Genomic DNA, 16,681 nt, shown 5'->3' with positions numbered 1-16,681 from the left:
GAAGCAGCTTATGCCAAATTCTGTTATTGTTTAGAGAAGCCTACTTTAAAAGATTACACACAAGACTGATTAGCAGTCCTGTCTGTGTGACCTTAATCAAGGTGCTGCCTTCTGTTTGTTTATTCTGCAGCTTTCATCAACTCCAGCTGAAGTGATACTTATTTGAGTACCTCTAAAAAAAAAATTATTCTCCCTTTCTCCAGCTAGCAAAGGGAGTTTACCAAGTATCTTAAGCACTAAGAAACTATACTTTTTATTTTGTTAGTGATCAAAGCCATTAAACTTTTATCCAAACTGAGGAAGAATTGACGTCACAGTCCAGCAGTGAATTCCAAAGCAAAGCAGAAAAAAGGATGACACATGATAGGAAAGAAAAATAGGATTGGAGATGGCACCATGTTACATATAGCAGTTGAATAAAAAGAGAGGGAAAAAAAGGTTAAATTGAGGTTCAAATCAATTGCAACATGTCTTCCAGTGATCCCAAACTTTGACAGACATCTTGTACACAAGCAAAGAAAGAGGATTTTTGGTTGCAAGAACTCAAGATACTTTCTCTAGCTGTGCCACGTGCTTCTTGGCATTGCCATGCTAATTACATTAGTAATAGGAGTGCATGTTGTTGTTGAGTATTAAAACATCAACTATGCCTATTACAGCTAGTGCTGTTTACTTGTCCAAAGTAGCTCATAATAATTTCTCACTGAGGTCCCATGTTGTTTTGTTTTTTTTTTTCTCTAGACGTTTTACACCTGACCAGTCGCCTTTTGGGTTTTGTGAAGAGACAAAGCTGCACTCTGTTCAACTGCTTCCTGTATACCAGACAGGTATATGGATATGCATGGATGAGTTATGGCCTGTGTCACAGGAGACCTGGGAAAGGAAGGAGCTTCTTTTTATATTCTGTTCTGTACCCTGTTTCTGTGATTTATTTTTAAATTAAGGTCTCTCCTCCCTTTTCAATGATTTAAACTGAGCTTCTACTAACAAAAAAGGCTTTAAGTTTCTCCAAGTTCTGCATAAACCTTGAAATAAAATATCAATTCACCACACCAAAAGAGGAAGACTAAATCAGCTTTTATCAGTTCTCTACTAATTAATTTTAGATCACAAAACAGTCACTCTTTACATTGAACTAGTAAAATTATCCTCAGTGTTATAAGGTACTAGGCTGCTTCTCATTAGTCAACAGTGGAAATCGGAGTAGTAAACCTTAATAATCATTAAGATACAGGTTACCTTTCTGCCAGGCTTTAATTAAGACTGGAAGGGATGAATGCAGATTTTAGGGGTTCACTAATACACACTAGCTCAAGCCCCAACAGACCCATGGAATAATTTAATGCTGTATATTATCAATCAGCTTTACTGACTGCTCACCCAGTCTGTGGTTGTTGCCTGTTAAGTACCAAAGCCTCATTTAAGTTACAGCTGACTCAAGAGAATGAGCTACTTGCCATTTAACTCCAGCTATCATATGTTCTCTTGTGATTTACAGTCTTTGACAAGAGGTTCTGTAGAATCTGAACACAGCCTTTACCTGCCAAAGTGGCTTTATAAATAAATTCTGCCATTCCCAGCCTTTCTTTCCCTTAAGTGAGGACCTGTATTTTGGTGCATAGCAGCTGCAGCTCTGGATGAGCATTCAATCCCAGCTCATAAGTAGTTGTCTAAGATCAGGCTGATCATTCAGTCCGGGGATGCTTAGGTGTGATGAATCTGCCGGGACTCTCAGATGCTGTTACATCTATAGAATTTCTTCACTCGGTGGTACCTCCACACTTTTGTTAAAAATGCCTCCAAATGAGATAACATGACATACAAATCTTTGACCTGTGCACTGATCTGACCCATACGCTGATCTTCATATAGTTCTCTTCACTAGCTACTAACAAAACCAGTCTGCAACCTGGGCAGGTTTGATAGTATCTTTTAGGCATCGGGCTTGCAAAGGAATTGCCAGGTTTTGATTTATGAGGTATATAAAATGCCTTTCTTCTTGTTACATCTAGGAAGTTCTGTGACAGCCCATGAGGAAACTGGGAACAGGAGAGAACTACTGAGTCTCTTTTGCTTTTTCTCTTTACCTCATGTTGGATATCTCTACTCTGTTGGGAAGTTAGTAGAACTGATTTCTACTTACCAATATTCAGAGAAGTCAGAGCAGGCAGTTCTCACTCCACAGTTCCTGCATGTCATTACAAGGTATTACATTTAGGATTTTACTGATAATATTACTACCTTTCTCTATGCTGCTGCCTTTTTTTTTTCTTTTTTTTCCCTCCCCCCCTGGTATTTCCTTCATAGCCTCCTGGAACTCTCTGGGTAGGCTCGTGTGATAGTGCAGCATGCCCTCCTGCTTAGGCTTCACGGCCCATTGCCACAAAGGAAGAAGATCTGATTCTCTGTAGCCTCGGCTACTTGATTTTTGAAAGTCTTCATTTTTTTCCTTCATCGTTGTGGTTTCTTCTTTACCTCTAGTGAGAACCTGCAGTGTTTCACAGTGCGGTGCAGTGCAGCAGCAGCTCGTGATGAGGATCCGTATATTGATACGACTGTGAAGGTGCACCTCTCATTATCTCGCTAAAAGAATGGGGGTAGTAGTGTGGCACTTAGTTTCCTTATGTTTCCATCTGAAATCCTGTTAGTTTCTATTGGCTGAACCAATAAAATAACATCCAAAATTAATATTTTACTTCAATCTGTGGCATATTGTATTTTAATGGTCTACAAACGTCTCAATGAAACAATCTATTATTGCTGTTTAAGATTCTAGACCATTAGTAGAATGTTTTCAAAAACATCAAAAGCTATAAAATCACTTACATTTTAAACTAAATTCCATGCTTTCCTGTATAAATCTGAATGAAGGGTACAGTTTTCCCTTACTGCAGCTGATGATGTTTCTCTCTCTCAGGTGTCCTTGAAAAACCAGTTTTTGTAAGAGGAGTGTAGACACTTGAACAAGTCTGCTACCAGATACTTAGTGCATGTTTTTTTAGGAGGAAGGCTTTTGATACTTGGAGGTCTAGACTTTTCCCCTTCCTTAAATTGCTTATCACTAAAAATCTATTGAGTTGTAAAGATTGGTATATACGTTAATAAAAATACCAGGAAAGATAGACTGAAGTGTATTTTAAGTTAGCATTTAAGGATTTCTTTTGAGCATGTAGACAGCAGACATGAAGAAACCCTAGGACAGTAGAAGTATTATAAAATTTTCAAGAGCCAAACGCGTATCTCTGCTCTCCATAGAGGTACTGAGATAAAGAATACAAACACATGACACAATCTTTCTTGTCCCTTCTCCAGTCTCAGCTTTCTATGTTTTCACTGCGCGTTCCATTCAGTCCATCACAATTCCTCCAGTCAGGCAACAGGCTGCCTCCTCCCTCCCTGGAGGTTTGAGGAGGTGTGCATATAATGGTAGTCTGCAGCCTGCAGTCCCTCATGGATGCCCATACTGCAGCTTGCCCTCCACAGGCTGCAGACCCACTCTCGCATGGGTCCTCCATGGGCTGCAGTCTCTGAGGGGCATCCCTGCCCTGGTGTGAATCCTCCATGGGCCACATTCCCTCAGGGGTGTCCCTGCCCTGGTACGGGTTGTCCATGGGCTGCAGTCCCTCTGGGGTGCCCCTGCTCTGGTGTGGGTTGCCCACAGGCTACATTCCCTCAGGGGTGTTCCTGCCCCAGTGTGGAGTTTGAAGTGTGATGATAATGATGGTTATTATTTGTTATTGTTATTTTTCCTGCTGGTTTTTTACATCAGTTTCAGAGCTGGCTGGTTCTTGTTCTGACTAGCCCAGGGCAGTTTAGAGCCTCCTGGTCACCACTGCAGCCCTCTGCCTCTTCACAAGAAATTTTGAGGTTTTTTCAAAAGACAGGGTATACATATGATGCTGTGTTGCCTTGCTTCACCATGTATGTTAATTTGTAAATATGGTATTTTATCTTCTTAAAGCTGTAAATTTAGAATATTTCTGGGCAAATGAGGTTGCATTTTTCATTTTTAGTCCAGTATAGGCTATATGGTAAGTTTTACCTGAAAGGTGCATATTGTACAAATCAGGGATGTAATACTTCTTATGTAATGTAAGAATAGGCAAGCAAATATAATACTGCTGTCTATAACTGCTTTTTATAAGCAGCTGAAATCAAGACTTTTATAACCATGTCAGACAATCTTTTACAACTTGGCCAAATTCAGACTATTTGGGATTAAGTTTTCCATGTTTCCATCTCCCTCAGGCTCAGTTATTTTGTGACATGCAGCTGAAATTGTATAGTTGCTTTGAAGAGTGAAATTATTATTATTTTTTTAACCCATTTTTAAATTATTTATGTCATAGTTTTATGGGTATTTTTATTCTTGCTTAAGTGAAGCACTCAAAGTTAGGAAAGCCAGTGAATGTGTTTAGTGTCAGGTCATTGGACAAAGGTTACTTTTTTTTCATTTTTTTTTAATTTATTTAAAGGCTTAAAGTACATACTAACTGAAATTACAAAACAATCACTTTCCTTTATAGGCTTGTCCACCTGTCGCATTGGATGTCTGCACATTAAGAATGCAGCTTTTTATAGGACCAAGAGCTATCTGTCATTTCAAAAACCATATAATTCTTTTGACTAAGGCAAACACGGAAGATATTACTGAAAGACGAAAACCTACAAGAAGGATGCTGTAAGGGTTTGTGTCTTTTGGGAAGATGGTATTTATAGCTGTGTACAGTGCTGAATTTGTGGGTGTTGGAGTTGAAGAGAGGTTCTTCTGTGGGAAAACTGTTTGGAAATAATTCCCTGGTTAGCGAATGAGAACAGAAATCAAGCATTTATTTTTTTCAATTCTACTGTATTAACTGACATAGAAGAAATGAGGGTAGGGTCACAAATGCTTAAAATCAACAAAATAAGTTACTCAAGATTGTAAAAAACTTAACTTTCATAAGTATGTTAAAATAACGTTACTAAGAACGTATCTGCTACTGAGAAGAAAAAATACTTCTCTTGAGAAACAAAAATATGTAGGAGTACTGAAGCTACAGGCTAACAAAATGTGTTGTGGCACAGAATGAAAATGTCTTACATTTGGCTAAGGGTTCTTTCCAAGAAAAGTTATGAACATCACTGTAGCAATCCATGACAAAAGAAGGATCGAACTTTGGCCCAAGATACTCTTTGTAGCATGTATGTAGCTAGAGGCGTTTGTGACTTTTTAGCTATTTCCATGAGAACTGCTATTCCCATTCTTTTCTGAGGGCTTTTCATAAAACAGCTAAACAGCTATTCTAAAACAGCTATTTAGAAATCACATTTATTAAAGTCAGTTCAAGTTCATTAACAAAAGTGGGACAGCTATAGTTGATTGAAGAGTTGTTTGAACCAGTATTTCTTAAAGCCTAGAGCAGACGTTTTTCAGGAGAAGATGAGGATAAGCCCATCAAGGAGAATGGTAATTCAAAATACTGTAGTTTCCTGTGTGTAAAGCACAGTTTCTTCTGCCAGTTGTGGTGTTTCAAAGATTATAGTTGGCATTTGAGGAAGATACACTTTTTGCCTTCTGTAAAGAACATAAGTTGAATGAATAGTAGTCTACTTAACACCATCATTTGAAAATAAAGATGTAAATATCCCAGAACAGTTAAAACCAAAAACCAAAAAAACAACAAAAAGAGTTGTGTTTTCCAACAGTGTTTTAACCTCAGGGCATTACAGGCCTAGCCAATGTGTTAGAGTAAAAGCATTCAAATATTTTTTTACACCATGTCTTGGCAAACACTTTAATAGAGCTGCAGGGGCAAATGTGCAGTAAGTCCTCACAGAAAGTAAGTAAACATCTTAGTTAATAAACATCTTAGTTAATTTGAATTAGTTAACTTCATGTAAGTATCTGATATTACCTGGTGTTAAGCCCGGAAGAAGATGTAGTAGATAGTTCTGATGATGTTCCTGGTGTATGGACATGCCTATCCCTGTTTTGTTATTAGCCATTGTGACTTAAATTCACAACTTAACTCTCAAGCATTTACTAGCCTGCAAACATACCTATTTATGCATTTAAATTATCAAGTGAGTGAGGTTTTTTTGGCTCCATAGTGTTTATTTGGACACTGACAACTCTTTTCCTTCTCTCCAGTTCCAGAAAGGCTGACAGCATCAAATCCAGAACAAATTCTGAGTCAGAGCCTGGTTGGAATTTATATATTATAAACACTGTTTCAACCATTCAGCTTTACAGAGAAATGGTATTGCACAACTCCTGCTTTTGTTGTTTGATGACTAAAAATAAGTACTGTTAATTAATCTCTGATGCATGTCATTGCTGAATATAACATGTATTTCTCATGAATAGCCCATAATCCTATTTCAAATGGCTGCTGCCCTCATTAGAATTGTTCCTGTATATTCTTAATTTTTGCCAGCAGCCTAAGTATATCCTGTGTCTGTTCTAGGTAGATTATAGTAGAACTTACGAAAATGTAAAAACTGAGAGTTGCATCCATCTTCTAAGTGAGGCTCACTTACTGGTCAGAGCAGCTATAATGGACCCTAGTTTCCTTAAATCAGATGAGAAAGAAGAACTTCTAAGAGCATTCAGAGAAAGTTGTGCCGCCTTAGGAGACTGCTACAGCAGGTATGTTTTAGATGTCAAAGTGATATAGGTGAGCTTTTGTTTCCAATAATGTAACCTTAAAATCAAAATCCATCATTCTTTGCTGTTTTACATTAGCATTGCATATGTAATATAAATCTTTATGTTCTATGAAAACAGCTTAATCTAGTAATCTCTTCAGTATCTGGTTGTCTTTATTGTCACTGAACACAGAATACAATGTTATGTTGAATATGAGCTATGTATTTGCTGATACTGGTGTATCTGCAACTTTGTTTGATGTATTATTTTAGTTCTTACAAACAGTGATGGCAAAAGCATTGCCCTTAGTTGTTTTGGTCTTTTCTCCCTTCTCTGTTGCCTTCAGGTTTGACACAAAGGATTACCACCTTGCTTTGCCATACTACAGAATGTCAGGTTTATCCATGACTGAAGTTTTAAAGAGACTGGTTTCAGAAGGTGATGAAATACAGACATATGAGAGAGGACTTATATTTTACTTAACTCACTCTTTTAATGAAGACTTAAATGAAGAATTAAGTAAGGTAGAAACAAGGGTTTTTTTCCTTAAACTATTTATTTAGTTCTGATTTTCAGAACTGTGTATCAAATTTTAATTAAATTCCCTTTGAAAATGCTGAGCTGCTTATTTAGTTTTACAGTTGTTCTTTTTCACACGGTTTTTATTTTCCCATTGCTGTTGACAAAATAGCAAGCAGCACCTGTGATGCTTTGGGCTGCTTTCAAGCAACATGTTATGGGTTTGGCTATCATGATGCATGTTGCTAATGACCTGGTTCCCACTTGTACACAGAGACACTTCCGTTTTAGGAAAGCTCTGCCTCAAATTTCTTTCATCTCCCATTTCTGTAACAAAATTTGAACATTGCCAAATTGTACAGGTTGGTAAAACCAATTCACCATGGTGGTGGATGTTCTCCTAGCACCCCAGAATATGGGTGGAATCACTGCCAGTTAGAGATCCTTTACTTTTACCAGTAGGGAGGAAAGAGGCAGGAAAGGCAGTGTGATTTGATAGCTAAGCTGTACTTGTCTGTTTTCTAAGTTAAAAAAAACCAAACAACAAAAAAACCCGCAATACTTTCCAGATATACAGTCTTCTATGGCATATGAAAGGTCTAAACTGTCAAATGGCTTTTATTTTAATAGGAATCAGCAAATAAAGTTCTCCAAATATTCTATCTTGCTGACCCTGTGCAGCTGCCTCATATCCTCTGCAGCCCCTGCATGAGAAACGTATGTCCTTTGACAGCTGTGAAGTATCTTCAGAAAATAGAAAAGATTATGCCATCAGTGGTCCTGACACTTACTAAGGCTTTCATGGCTCTGAAAATGGGAGACCTGACGATGTATGAACATGAGATGAACTCCTATAAGGAGGTAAAGTATGCTGAGAGCATGAGCTATTCATGCTTTGCAAAGCCCAAGTTAGCAGGTTTGGCTTGTGGTTATATTTTACAGTAAAAGAAACTTTCAGTCACTCCTCTTCCTCCTGATACACTGTATAGGCTCCACTGAATGTCTGCAATAACAGTAGAATCAAGGGCTGGCATATAACGGGACCGTACTGTTTACCCTGCAGGTAGGGTAGTCTTATCTTGGCAAAGCCCTACCAAATAAGCAAAAGTTTTGAAGCTGTTAATTGTTGATAAATTAAATGCTGTTTACTGGGGTGTAACAAGCTCTGCAGAGCCAGTGCTCTTCAGCAGTATGGCAGGGTTGTATAGTAGCATTTTTACACCCCTCCACCTGTAATTAATATGTGATATGCCCATGAAAACACCATCTGTATGCAAACAGCCCTCATAAAATTGCTCTTGAAGCAGAATGTCCATGGTGCACACAAACTAAGGTTTCTATATACAATTTCCCATCTTTCTTATCTGGAATCAAAGCACTTCACCCTTATTAAGATCAGATCAGAACCTACTTCAGTGCTATCAAAGTAAGAATTCCACATCAATGGGGGAAAAATGTTAGTGAAGCAGTCTCTGCCATAGATGTTCACATGTGGTTTTAGACTGAGACCAGTCTGTAAATTACTTCTTGTTAAGGTTGATCAGGACTGTTGAATATTCAAAGGTGACAGAGCTTGAAATACAGACTCTTTCTGAGAGTGAGATAGCGGAGGTCTAAAAACTTTTAATACAAACTGATAGCTGTTCCAAAGTTAGATATCGTGCTTCAGTAGGAGGAATCCTGGAGAGCTTTCCAAGTTAGCAGTTTTTGAATTGCAAGGTGGGAACTGTGGAGAGCTGTTTCAACAGTGATGTTCAGCACCACCTGCTTTCTAACCATTTGCGGCACGATCAAGTGAAGTTGCCATGTTGTGAGCAAACATATGCATTCCACTGCATGGATTTTATTTAGAGAATAAGGTAGCTGGGGTTTGGGTGTTGGGTTTTTTGTTGTTTTTTTTTTTTCTTTTTAATTTGACCTATTAAAAAAAACGTTCTCTTGCACCTCACCTTTAAAAAGCATTTTGTTGCAAAGTAGAAAAAAGAACGTTTTCAGAAAGATAAAAAAAGATAGTTTGTATGCATAGCGGGGTGAAATCTGAATTTTCCTCCTAGGTCTGCCTTATATTTCCTGTGTAATTCATTTAATCTGCTTAGGCATCATTTCCCCACGGTCTTTGAAGTGCAAATAGTATCTTGTCATGCTTACTTTCAAAAGCACTCAGATGTCCAGAAACAACTTACCATTGCACATAGTGCAGCACATTTTGATTATTGTTTCAGGGGTATTTTCAAAATAAAAATCATACTTCAGCAAAGTAGTCTACTGAAATTTCAGCCAGTGATTTTTCAAAACACCGTCTGTATTGAATGTCTTGGATTTCATGGTGAAATCTTCCTTATGTGCACAGTAACTCCAGATTTCAATAGTATGTTACTTTCTGTGTTCAGGCAAATGGCCTATTGCTCAGGAGTCACTGCTTCAGCACATGGTTTGGAGCTCAGTCTGTGGAGAGCTATTCTATAAATTGCAGAAAGGATTTATTTTCTTCTCCTGACTTTCCTTCATTTCATCTATTTAAACTTCACCGCCTGAGGAAATACTGAGTTTGCTGAGTTGAATCATATATGGATTGAATTATTTACCTGATTTATATCTGACTATGTTTGTAGACAGTACTGGCTTGTGGCTTCACTGGGCAACCAAAACTCTTGAGACAGCATAAGAAAGGAATTGTTACTCCAACTGAGTTTGCTGTTCACCTGAAGGAGATGCAGCCTGGTTTACTGGTGGCTGCCACTGTGGCTTTACATGAGAACAGTAAAATTGAACTGGAAGAAGCAGATACCTTTTTCAAGGTTGGCCTGTGATCATTTTTTGCTTCTATTTTTCTCATAGTGATGTTGTTATGGGTAAGCAAAGCAGCCTCGGTTGCTCCTTCACCCACATTTCAGCATTTCTTCAGAAAGAGGGAGATGAGGGTTGGATATATTCCAGTCATGATAGATAACTACAGAGTCAGTAACTGGACCTTCTGGAAAGAAATACTGGTTAAATCAAGCAAAAAAAAAATTCTGTTAAGTTTGTTGTTTTGACCCTGTGATTTGAATGGAGAATACCCTGATCTTCGAGATCTTTCAATGGCTTCCTAGTAATTGGGCTTCCTAAGGCTACTGAAATTTAACAGAATTTAGATAAATCACTTCCATAATCTCCTTCTGAAGAAATCATTAGGATTGAAATATACTTACAAAGAATCAGACTTAAATATGAAGGTATATAATGTTCTGATGTTCTATATAAATTTCTGAAAGAAGAGTGGGTCTCTGCAGTTTATGAGAAGAAAGATAAATAGAATAGTTTTTCTGGTGTCACTGAAGTTTTCTTTATTTAGATAGGGAATAGACAAATCTTTTTTCTCTACAATGAATAACATTGTTTGGATTAAAACCATGTATTCTTCAATGTAGGTATGTTGCAGTCTTATATCTGCTACTGTGAAAGACCTGTATCAGAAATACCAAGTCATGAAACTCAAATTAGAACAAGTGGTGTTGTTTAAAGCCAGTTGGAAACCAAGTAAAAATCCTTTTCGCTGACACACCAGACCTTAAAGCATCTCCCTCGTGGGTCCTACCATTATACCCAACTGAGCTACACAGCATCTCTTATCATGGCCTTAGATTCTTCTTTCGAAGACACCTGCTTGGCTATTGGCATATATAAAATCCTCCAAAAGCGGTCTGTAAATACTTGCTGATAGTGTCCTGACATTTCTGGCAGTGGAGTAAATCTTGAAGAAGATATCAAATCTGTCATTTAGAATTGATTACCTTAAAATCATTCCATGAACTTTTTACTTTGCCTAGCACTGTATTATGCAGAATCACATCCATTAGAAATACATCAAGACAAAAAAGGAACCAAATTCTGCTTCTAGTAAAAGTGAAAAACTGTTCCTCCTGTTTCTTCTAACTTCTGCTACTAGTAATTACCATAGTCTGTGCTAACTTGCTGTCTTCTAATGTTTTTGCTCTTAGATGTTGGGTAGTAACAGTGAAAACACTATTCCTCAGCTCCTGGTGGATTTCTGGGAAGCTCTTCTTGTAGTGTGCTCTCAGGAAGAAATACTTCAGGAGCTTTTATTGAGGGTTACTTCTCAGTATGTTTGGAGAATATCAAATAAGCAACTTCCCGAGACTAAGCCACTGAAAACAACAGAGGATCTGGTAAGTACACCGCTCAGAGGAAGTTTTATGACTGCATTGTCCTTCCAAAATCTATCCAAATACTACCTTAGTATTTTAACTCTGGACAGTTTATCTCTTGAAAGAAGCAAGACTTTCACTACCTGAAAGGGGGTTGTAGCGAGGTGGGTGTCAGTCTCTTCTCCCAAGTAACAAGCAATAGGACGAGAGGAAATGGCCTCAAGTTGCGCCAGGGGAGGTTTAGATTGGATGTGAGGAAAAATGTCTTTGCTGAAAGAGTGGTTAAACATTGGAACAGGCTGCCCAGGGAAGTGATTGAGTCACCATCCCTGGAGGTATTTAAAAGACAGGTAGATGAGGCACTTAGGGACATGGTTTAGCAGGCATAGTGGTGTTGGGTTGACGGTTAGACTCGATGATCTTAGAGGTCTCTTCCAACCTTAATGATTCTATGATTCAAATAAGGTAGTGTGCAGTTACCAAATAGGTATTGCTCTCTCTGGGGAGTCCTACTCTTTGGGGACATTTGCAAATATACTTCCAACAGGAATCTCAGCTCTGGACAGAAATAAGGGCTAAAATGAAACAATGAGAGTTTGTCAGGTGGAGTGTTGGCAATTTTACAAAGCTGACTAAATGAGAAAAATTTGTGAATGATTAATTTTAAAGGATTCTGAATGGGAAATCTGAAATACAGAATTAAATAGAAGTTTCCAGTTTATTTGTTACTAAATTGTATGAAGCAGAAGAAAGAGTAGCTGCTATTCTAAATTATGCTATTTGACAGTAAAATTTTCTTCACTTGTGGTGTGTTTCATATGGAACTGTCGCTAACAGAAATATTTATTTTATTGCAACTTGATTCTTTCTTGTATAGATAAACTCCTGTAATCATTTTGGGTTGATTTTCCCATGGGTAACTTCCGTAATGTCAGTGGGATCTCCATCTGATAGAGATTACCATGAAGATATCTCAAAACTACAGGTATGAAACCCTTAAATCTTGCTGTTTACAGCTTAGATCCATTCTGCAAATGTTCATGTATGTATGAACAACTTTCTCCAGCAGACTCCCCTCCTCCTTCACCTCCAGGTTATCCAAGTTGAACTAAAAGGCCCATTGAAATGATGGAAGAAAAAAATACTGAAGAGATATGTCGATAACAATGATACTTACATTTGCAGTCCACTCTAAACTTGCTTTCTCAGTTTTCAGTAACATTTATTAAAGGAAATATTATTTCAAAATTATTCTGATAAGTAAGGGCTTCTGTTCTAAAGTTATGGTTAGCATTTTTTTGCAAAGTTTGTCTTAAATCCAAACAACACTTTTTCTTCTTGTCTTCAGTCTCTTTTATGTAGTCAGTCAATCAATATAGCTTCAGCTCTGCCTATCTTGGAGCCTCTGACAGAGGCTGGCAATGTCGGCCTCACCATCCATGTTCTCTGCAGTACCCGTCTGGGCAAGTATGAGGAGGCCATTGACCAGCTTCTCAAAAGGTGTCCTTATGCAGCTGTATTATACGCTCAGCACGAGCTGAAAGATGACAATCGGGTGAGCTACTTCTGTTAAAGTTGTTCAGTATTTTTTGTTTGTTTTGGTTTTTTTCTAACTAAAATGCTGTTGTGTACAGATGGACTCTGACTGGATCAAATAGCCCAGCTTTCAGAGAAAGTAAATTGCTTAGCTTGCTTTGAACCTCTTCCTTGGCATTTAAATTCCGTAACTCAGTCCCCACTACTTTTAATGGAATTTTTTTTCCCCAGTTTCTTCTGTGACTTCTTGTATTCATTCTAGTAAATTTAAAACATAGTCTTTTCAGATGGCGAGTAATCTGAAAAGGGAGAGTAATATGTTCTTTTTCCACTGTAAATGAAAAACTAGCTAGTTTCTCACTAATCAGTGTTCAAAATTGCTTGACAGTGTTGTATAACGTGAAATTTTAGTGATAAGCTAACTGATAAGAGATCATGGTCCTTCAAATAAAATCACACTTAAATATGTTCTTCCTGTGTTCTAGTGACATCTTCTGACCTTATAACATCAGAATGGTACTGGTGCACTAGTGGAAAGATTATGTTCTTTATGTCCCATTTTCTCCTTAGGCCTCTATACAGTTTTAATTCTAGAACTGATTTTATTCCAGTGTTCCAGGAGTACAGGAGTTTACTTCCATTGCCCGCCTCAGCTACTTAATTATTTGTACACAGTTTTGCTCGCCAGAGTCAGCAAAGGTGATCCTCTACCAGCTGGATGTACTATGTTCAAAACCAATAAGTGTCTTTGATTGTTTCCACGTTACAGAGTTGAATGTGAGATTGCAGTACTGAATCTGAACACAGGTGGAAGAAAACAGTTACCATGTATAAAAGAGAAGAAAAGACATCCCTTCCCCTCTCTCCATTCTTATCAACAAAATTATACACAAAACATAATTCACTACTACAGCTGTTGGGAGTAGACAGATTAGGTCAGGAGACAGAGCAGCATTCTTATAGTAATGCTAATCACCGCTTTGCATGGAGCTGTTCGGAGGGAAAACCTTAATTTTCTGACTGCGTCAGTCTTGCTAATTATGGGACTTTTTTCTCTTACAAACTTTTATCTCTAGAGGCACTAGGGGGCACTGTGTAAAAATTTTCGAGTATAAAAAGACCGCACTGAAAATTGAAAATGCAACATGTGCAAAAACACTGCATTTCAAAGCATTATATAAATTATTGAGTTCATTGTAACCTACCTGTATTTGTACACATCTGAGCTTAGTTAGTGTATTTTTAGCAGGTCTTTCATACTCTCAATTGCAGTCCTTGTTAATTTACACTTTTGCTGTGGGTTTTTGTGGATTAGGCTGTGTGGTGGAACAAGCTGCTTCCTGAACTTTGCAAGAGAACCAGACTTGCTGGAAATGACTGCCCCGTTCTTATTTCATCACTGAAAGGTAAATAAATTGATTACAACTCAGCTCCAGAAGCCTTTGTACATCATCTGACATTCTAAATACTGTTCAGGCTAAGGACTACTGATGTGATAATTTGGAAAAAAAGGGGACCTTTTTCTACAGTTAAAGCTAATACAGCTCAGAAGGCTTTCTAGTCATTAGCACAGGATTCTGCAACATATAAAAATCATGGCATTCATTTTGTATTGAAAACAGTTAAATTGTGGGAATCATATTGTTTCTATATAGGTCAAGAATAGACACCATTAAAAAAACTACTGAATAGAACTAACAGATAGTAATTGTTTTTTTTTCTAGGCTAAGTGACTATATGGTTCAAAGCAGTGACAGCTGACAGGATACTATTGATAAGCCAGTGGGTGTTTAAGTGTGTATTGATGATTAGGTCATAGACTGAAAAAAACATGATGAGTTACTACTAGAAGTAGAGAAACCAACCCTGGTAGTCAATGTAGTCCTATTGTTACATGTTTGTAAGAAGTCAATAATATTGTGTATAGCTGAGGGGCCAGTGTATTTGTTTTGACAGAATAAGATGATTGAATAAAGCACATATATTTTTAAATAACTGCCAGTGTAATGCCTGAGGGCAGAAAAACAGCATCATGGGGTTGCACTGTGCAGCACAGGTTGCCAAGCTCTATCATAAAGTTCCAGTTTCTACTGCTAGCGGTTTTTCTGTTGAAACATTGTTTTCATGCAGTAACTGTGCTGTAATCGCTTAAGAACATAATGTTAAACAGCTTGGTCTGAGAAGCTGCTTGCATAACATCCTATTTTACAGATAATGCTGAGTTAGGGTACTAGTATAGATTTCTAGTGCTTCCTTTGCATTCCGTACAAAACATGTGAAGTACTAGATCAGACTGTAAGCATTAGTGCCACATGTAGACCTGATGAGTCAAGATAGAGGTATGGTTTTAATCTAAGACATAATTTTCCGTTTACTTTTGAGATTTCTCATAGTTGTATTTGCTCCCAGATGGGTGTGTCTCAAATTTAATTCCAGTTGCAATATTTAGATAATTTGATGACTTCAATTAGTAATTATATTGTTAATGTTTTTTTGTTTCTTTGTTCTAAAACCAAAATACCTAAACAAGATTTTCTCCCCTGCTTTGAGCAGAAACTTTATCAGTTGTTGCAACGGAACTGGAACTAAGGGATTTCCTCAGTCTTCTACCAGAGGATGGAACTGCAGCATTTTTCCTGCCACATCTTCTTCACTGCAGCCAGAAGAAGCAGCTGACCTAAAACAATGAAATTCTACTATGCACTCAAGTACAAAGAATGTGCTGGAATAAAAAAGTAAATGAAACAGACAGTAGAACTACATTAAGGTACTGTGGGACTCCCCTCACATAAATCGCCTTATTACTCAGTTGAAACCTAATGACAACTATTGAATGACAACTATTGTCTGAGGCAAAGCGTCTGTTTCAAAGCTAATACTATTACACTCAGGCAAAGGTCAGCAAACCAGAATTCCTGCCAGGCAGAACTGAATGGTGGTTGGACTGGTAAAAACATATGTATTCAACTGTTAGGCAGGATCACTCATCTTCTCAATGAGGGTGAACTTATGGCCAAAGCAGCTAGAAAATACAGACTGTACAGTACAATTGGACATACAGTGTTCACTGAAAGTAACGCAGGGAGTCAGTCTTAATTCTGAATTAGTTGGATCACTGACCTAGGGAGGAGTTTAAGCTCAGGCATGTGTCTAACTGTACGAGTAAAAGTAAGTGCCTTACTCTTCCAAGTGGAATTGGGCCCCACTTACTTCATTTTGCAACATAGACATTCCCTTGAATTCCAGCTGGCAAAACCAGTCAGCTGTCTGTCATCTTAGTTACATACTCATGCAAGTGTTAAAATGAAAATGTTTTCATTTAGCAATTCACAAAAAAAGGCCATAAATCAAAGAGAAACAGAAGTGTTCCCAAGGGGAGTGGAAGATACGTACTACCGCTTGCTTGCTGTTCTTTGGTTTTTTTCTTCTCTTGTTGTACTCAGTCAGTAGACAAGTATTTGAAGTATTGCTAGGTCACAAATCTAGCTGAAAACTCTTTATTTCTTCTAGGTTTTTTGGTAAGCGTCTCAGGTACTTGTGCATGTATGTACTGATGTTTGTCTTTCAGACAGTTTCAGGCAGAAAACATCCTTCTGTTCCTTCAGCTGGAATTCAGTCATAATAAACTGTCACAAAGTTTATGACCTTATGAATGTAGTTTGGTTTTCTGAGAATCTACCACAAATAAAACGACTCCATGATCCCATAACCATCTAAAGGCCTAATTAGCTGACACTGACTCTATCAAATCCATTTTCACTGAAGCTGTAATGTTACTTAAACCTGTAGAAGTCAGTCAGAAGAGATAACCAACATTGCAAATAAAATATATTTAAAAAAAAAAAAA

At 37.7% G+C, this 16,681-nt stretch overlaps 1 protein-coding gene across 1 annotated transcript in view; it reads left to right on the top strand.

The window, feature by feature from the left end:
• The window catches only part of HPS3 (Hermansky-Pudlak syndrome 3), a 21,707-nt gene extending 5,226 nt beyond the window's left edge, over positions 1-16,481 (top strand). Inside the window, 14 exon segments of the mRNA XM_009334013.1 lie at positions 742-827; positions 2,013-2,205; positions 2,482-2,563; positions 4,527-4,681; positions 6,134-6,242; positions 6,450-6,631; positions 6,978-7,155; positions 7,781-8,011; positions 9,763-9,948; positions 11,131-11,319; positions 12,176-12,283; positions 12,647-12,853; positions 14,150-14,240; positions 15,388-16,481. Of these exon segments, the coding sequence (XP_009332288.1) occupies positions 742-827; positions 2,013-2,205; positions 2,482-2,563; positions 4,527-4,681; positions 6,134-6,242; positions 6,450-6,631; positions 6,978-7,155; positions 7,781-8,011; positions 9,763-9,948; positions 11,131-11,319; positions 12,176-12,283; positions 12,647-12,853; positions 14,150-14,240; positions 15,388-15,515 (2,125 nt within the window). The 3' untranslated portion in view covers positions 15,516-16,481.
• Positions 16,482-16,681: the final 200 nt, after the last annotated feature.

This window comes from Pygoscelis adeliae, unplaced genomic scaffold (genome assembly GCF_000699105.1).
Source record: "Pygoscelis adeliae isolate BGI_AS28 unplaced genomic scaffold, ASM69910v1 Scaffold241, whole genome shotgun sequence".
Lineage (NCBI taxonomy): Eukaryota > Metazoa > Chordata > Aves > Sphenisciformes > Spheniscidae > Pygoscelis > Pygoscelis adeliae.
Note: the sequence above shows the minus strand (reverse complement) of the source record. Positions and strands in the feature narration are given on the sequence as shown.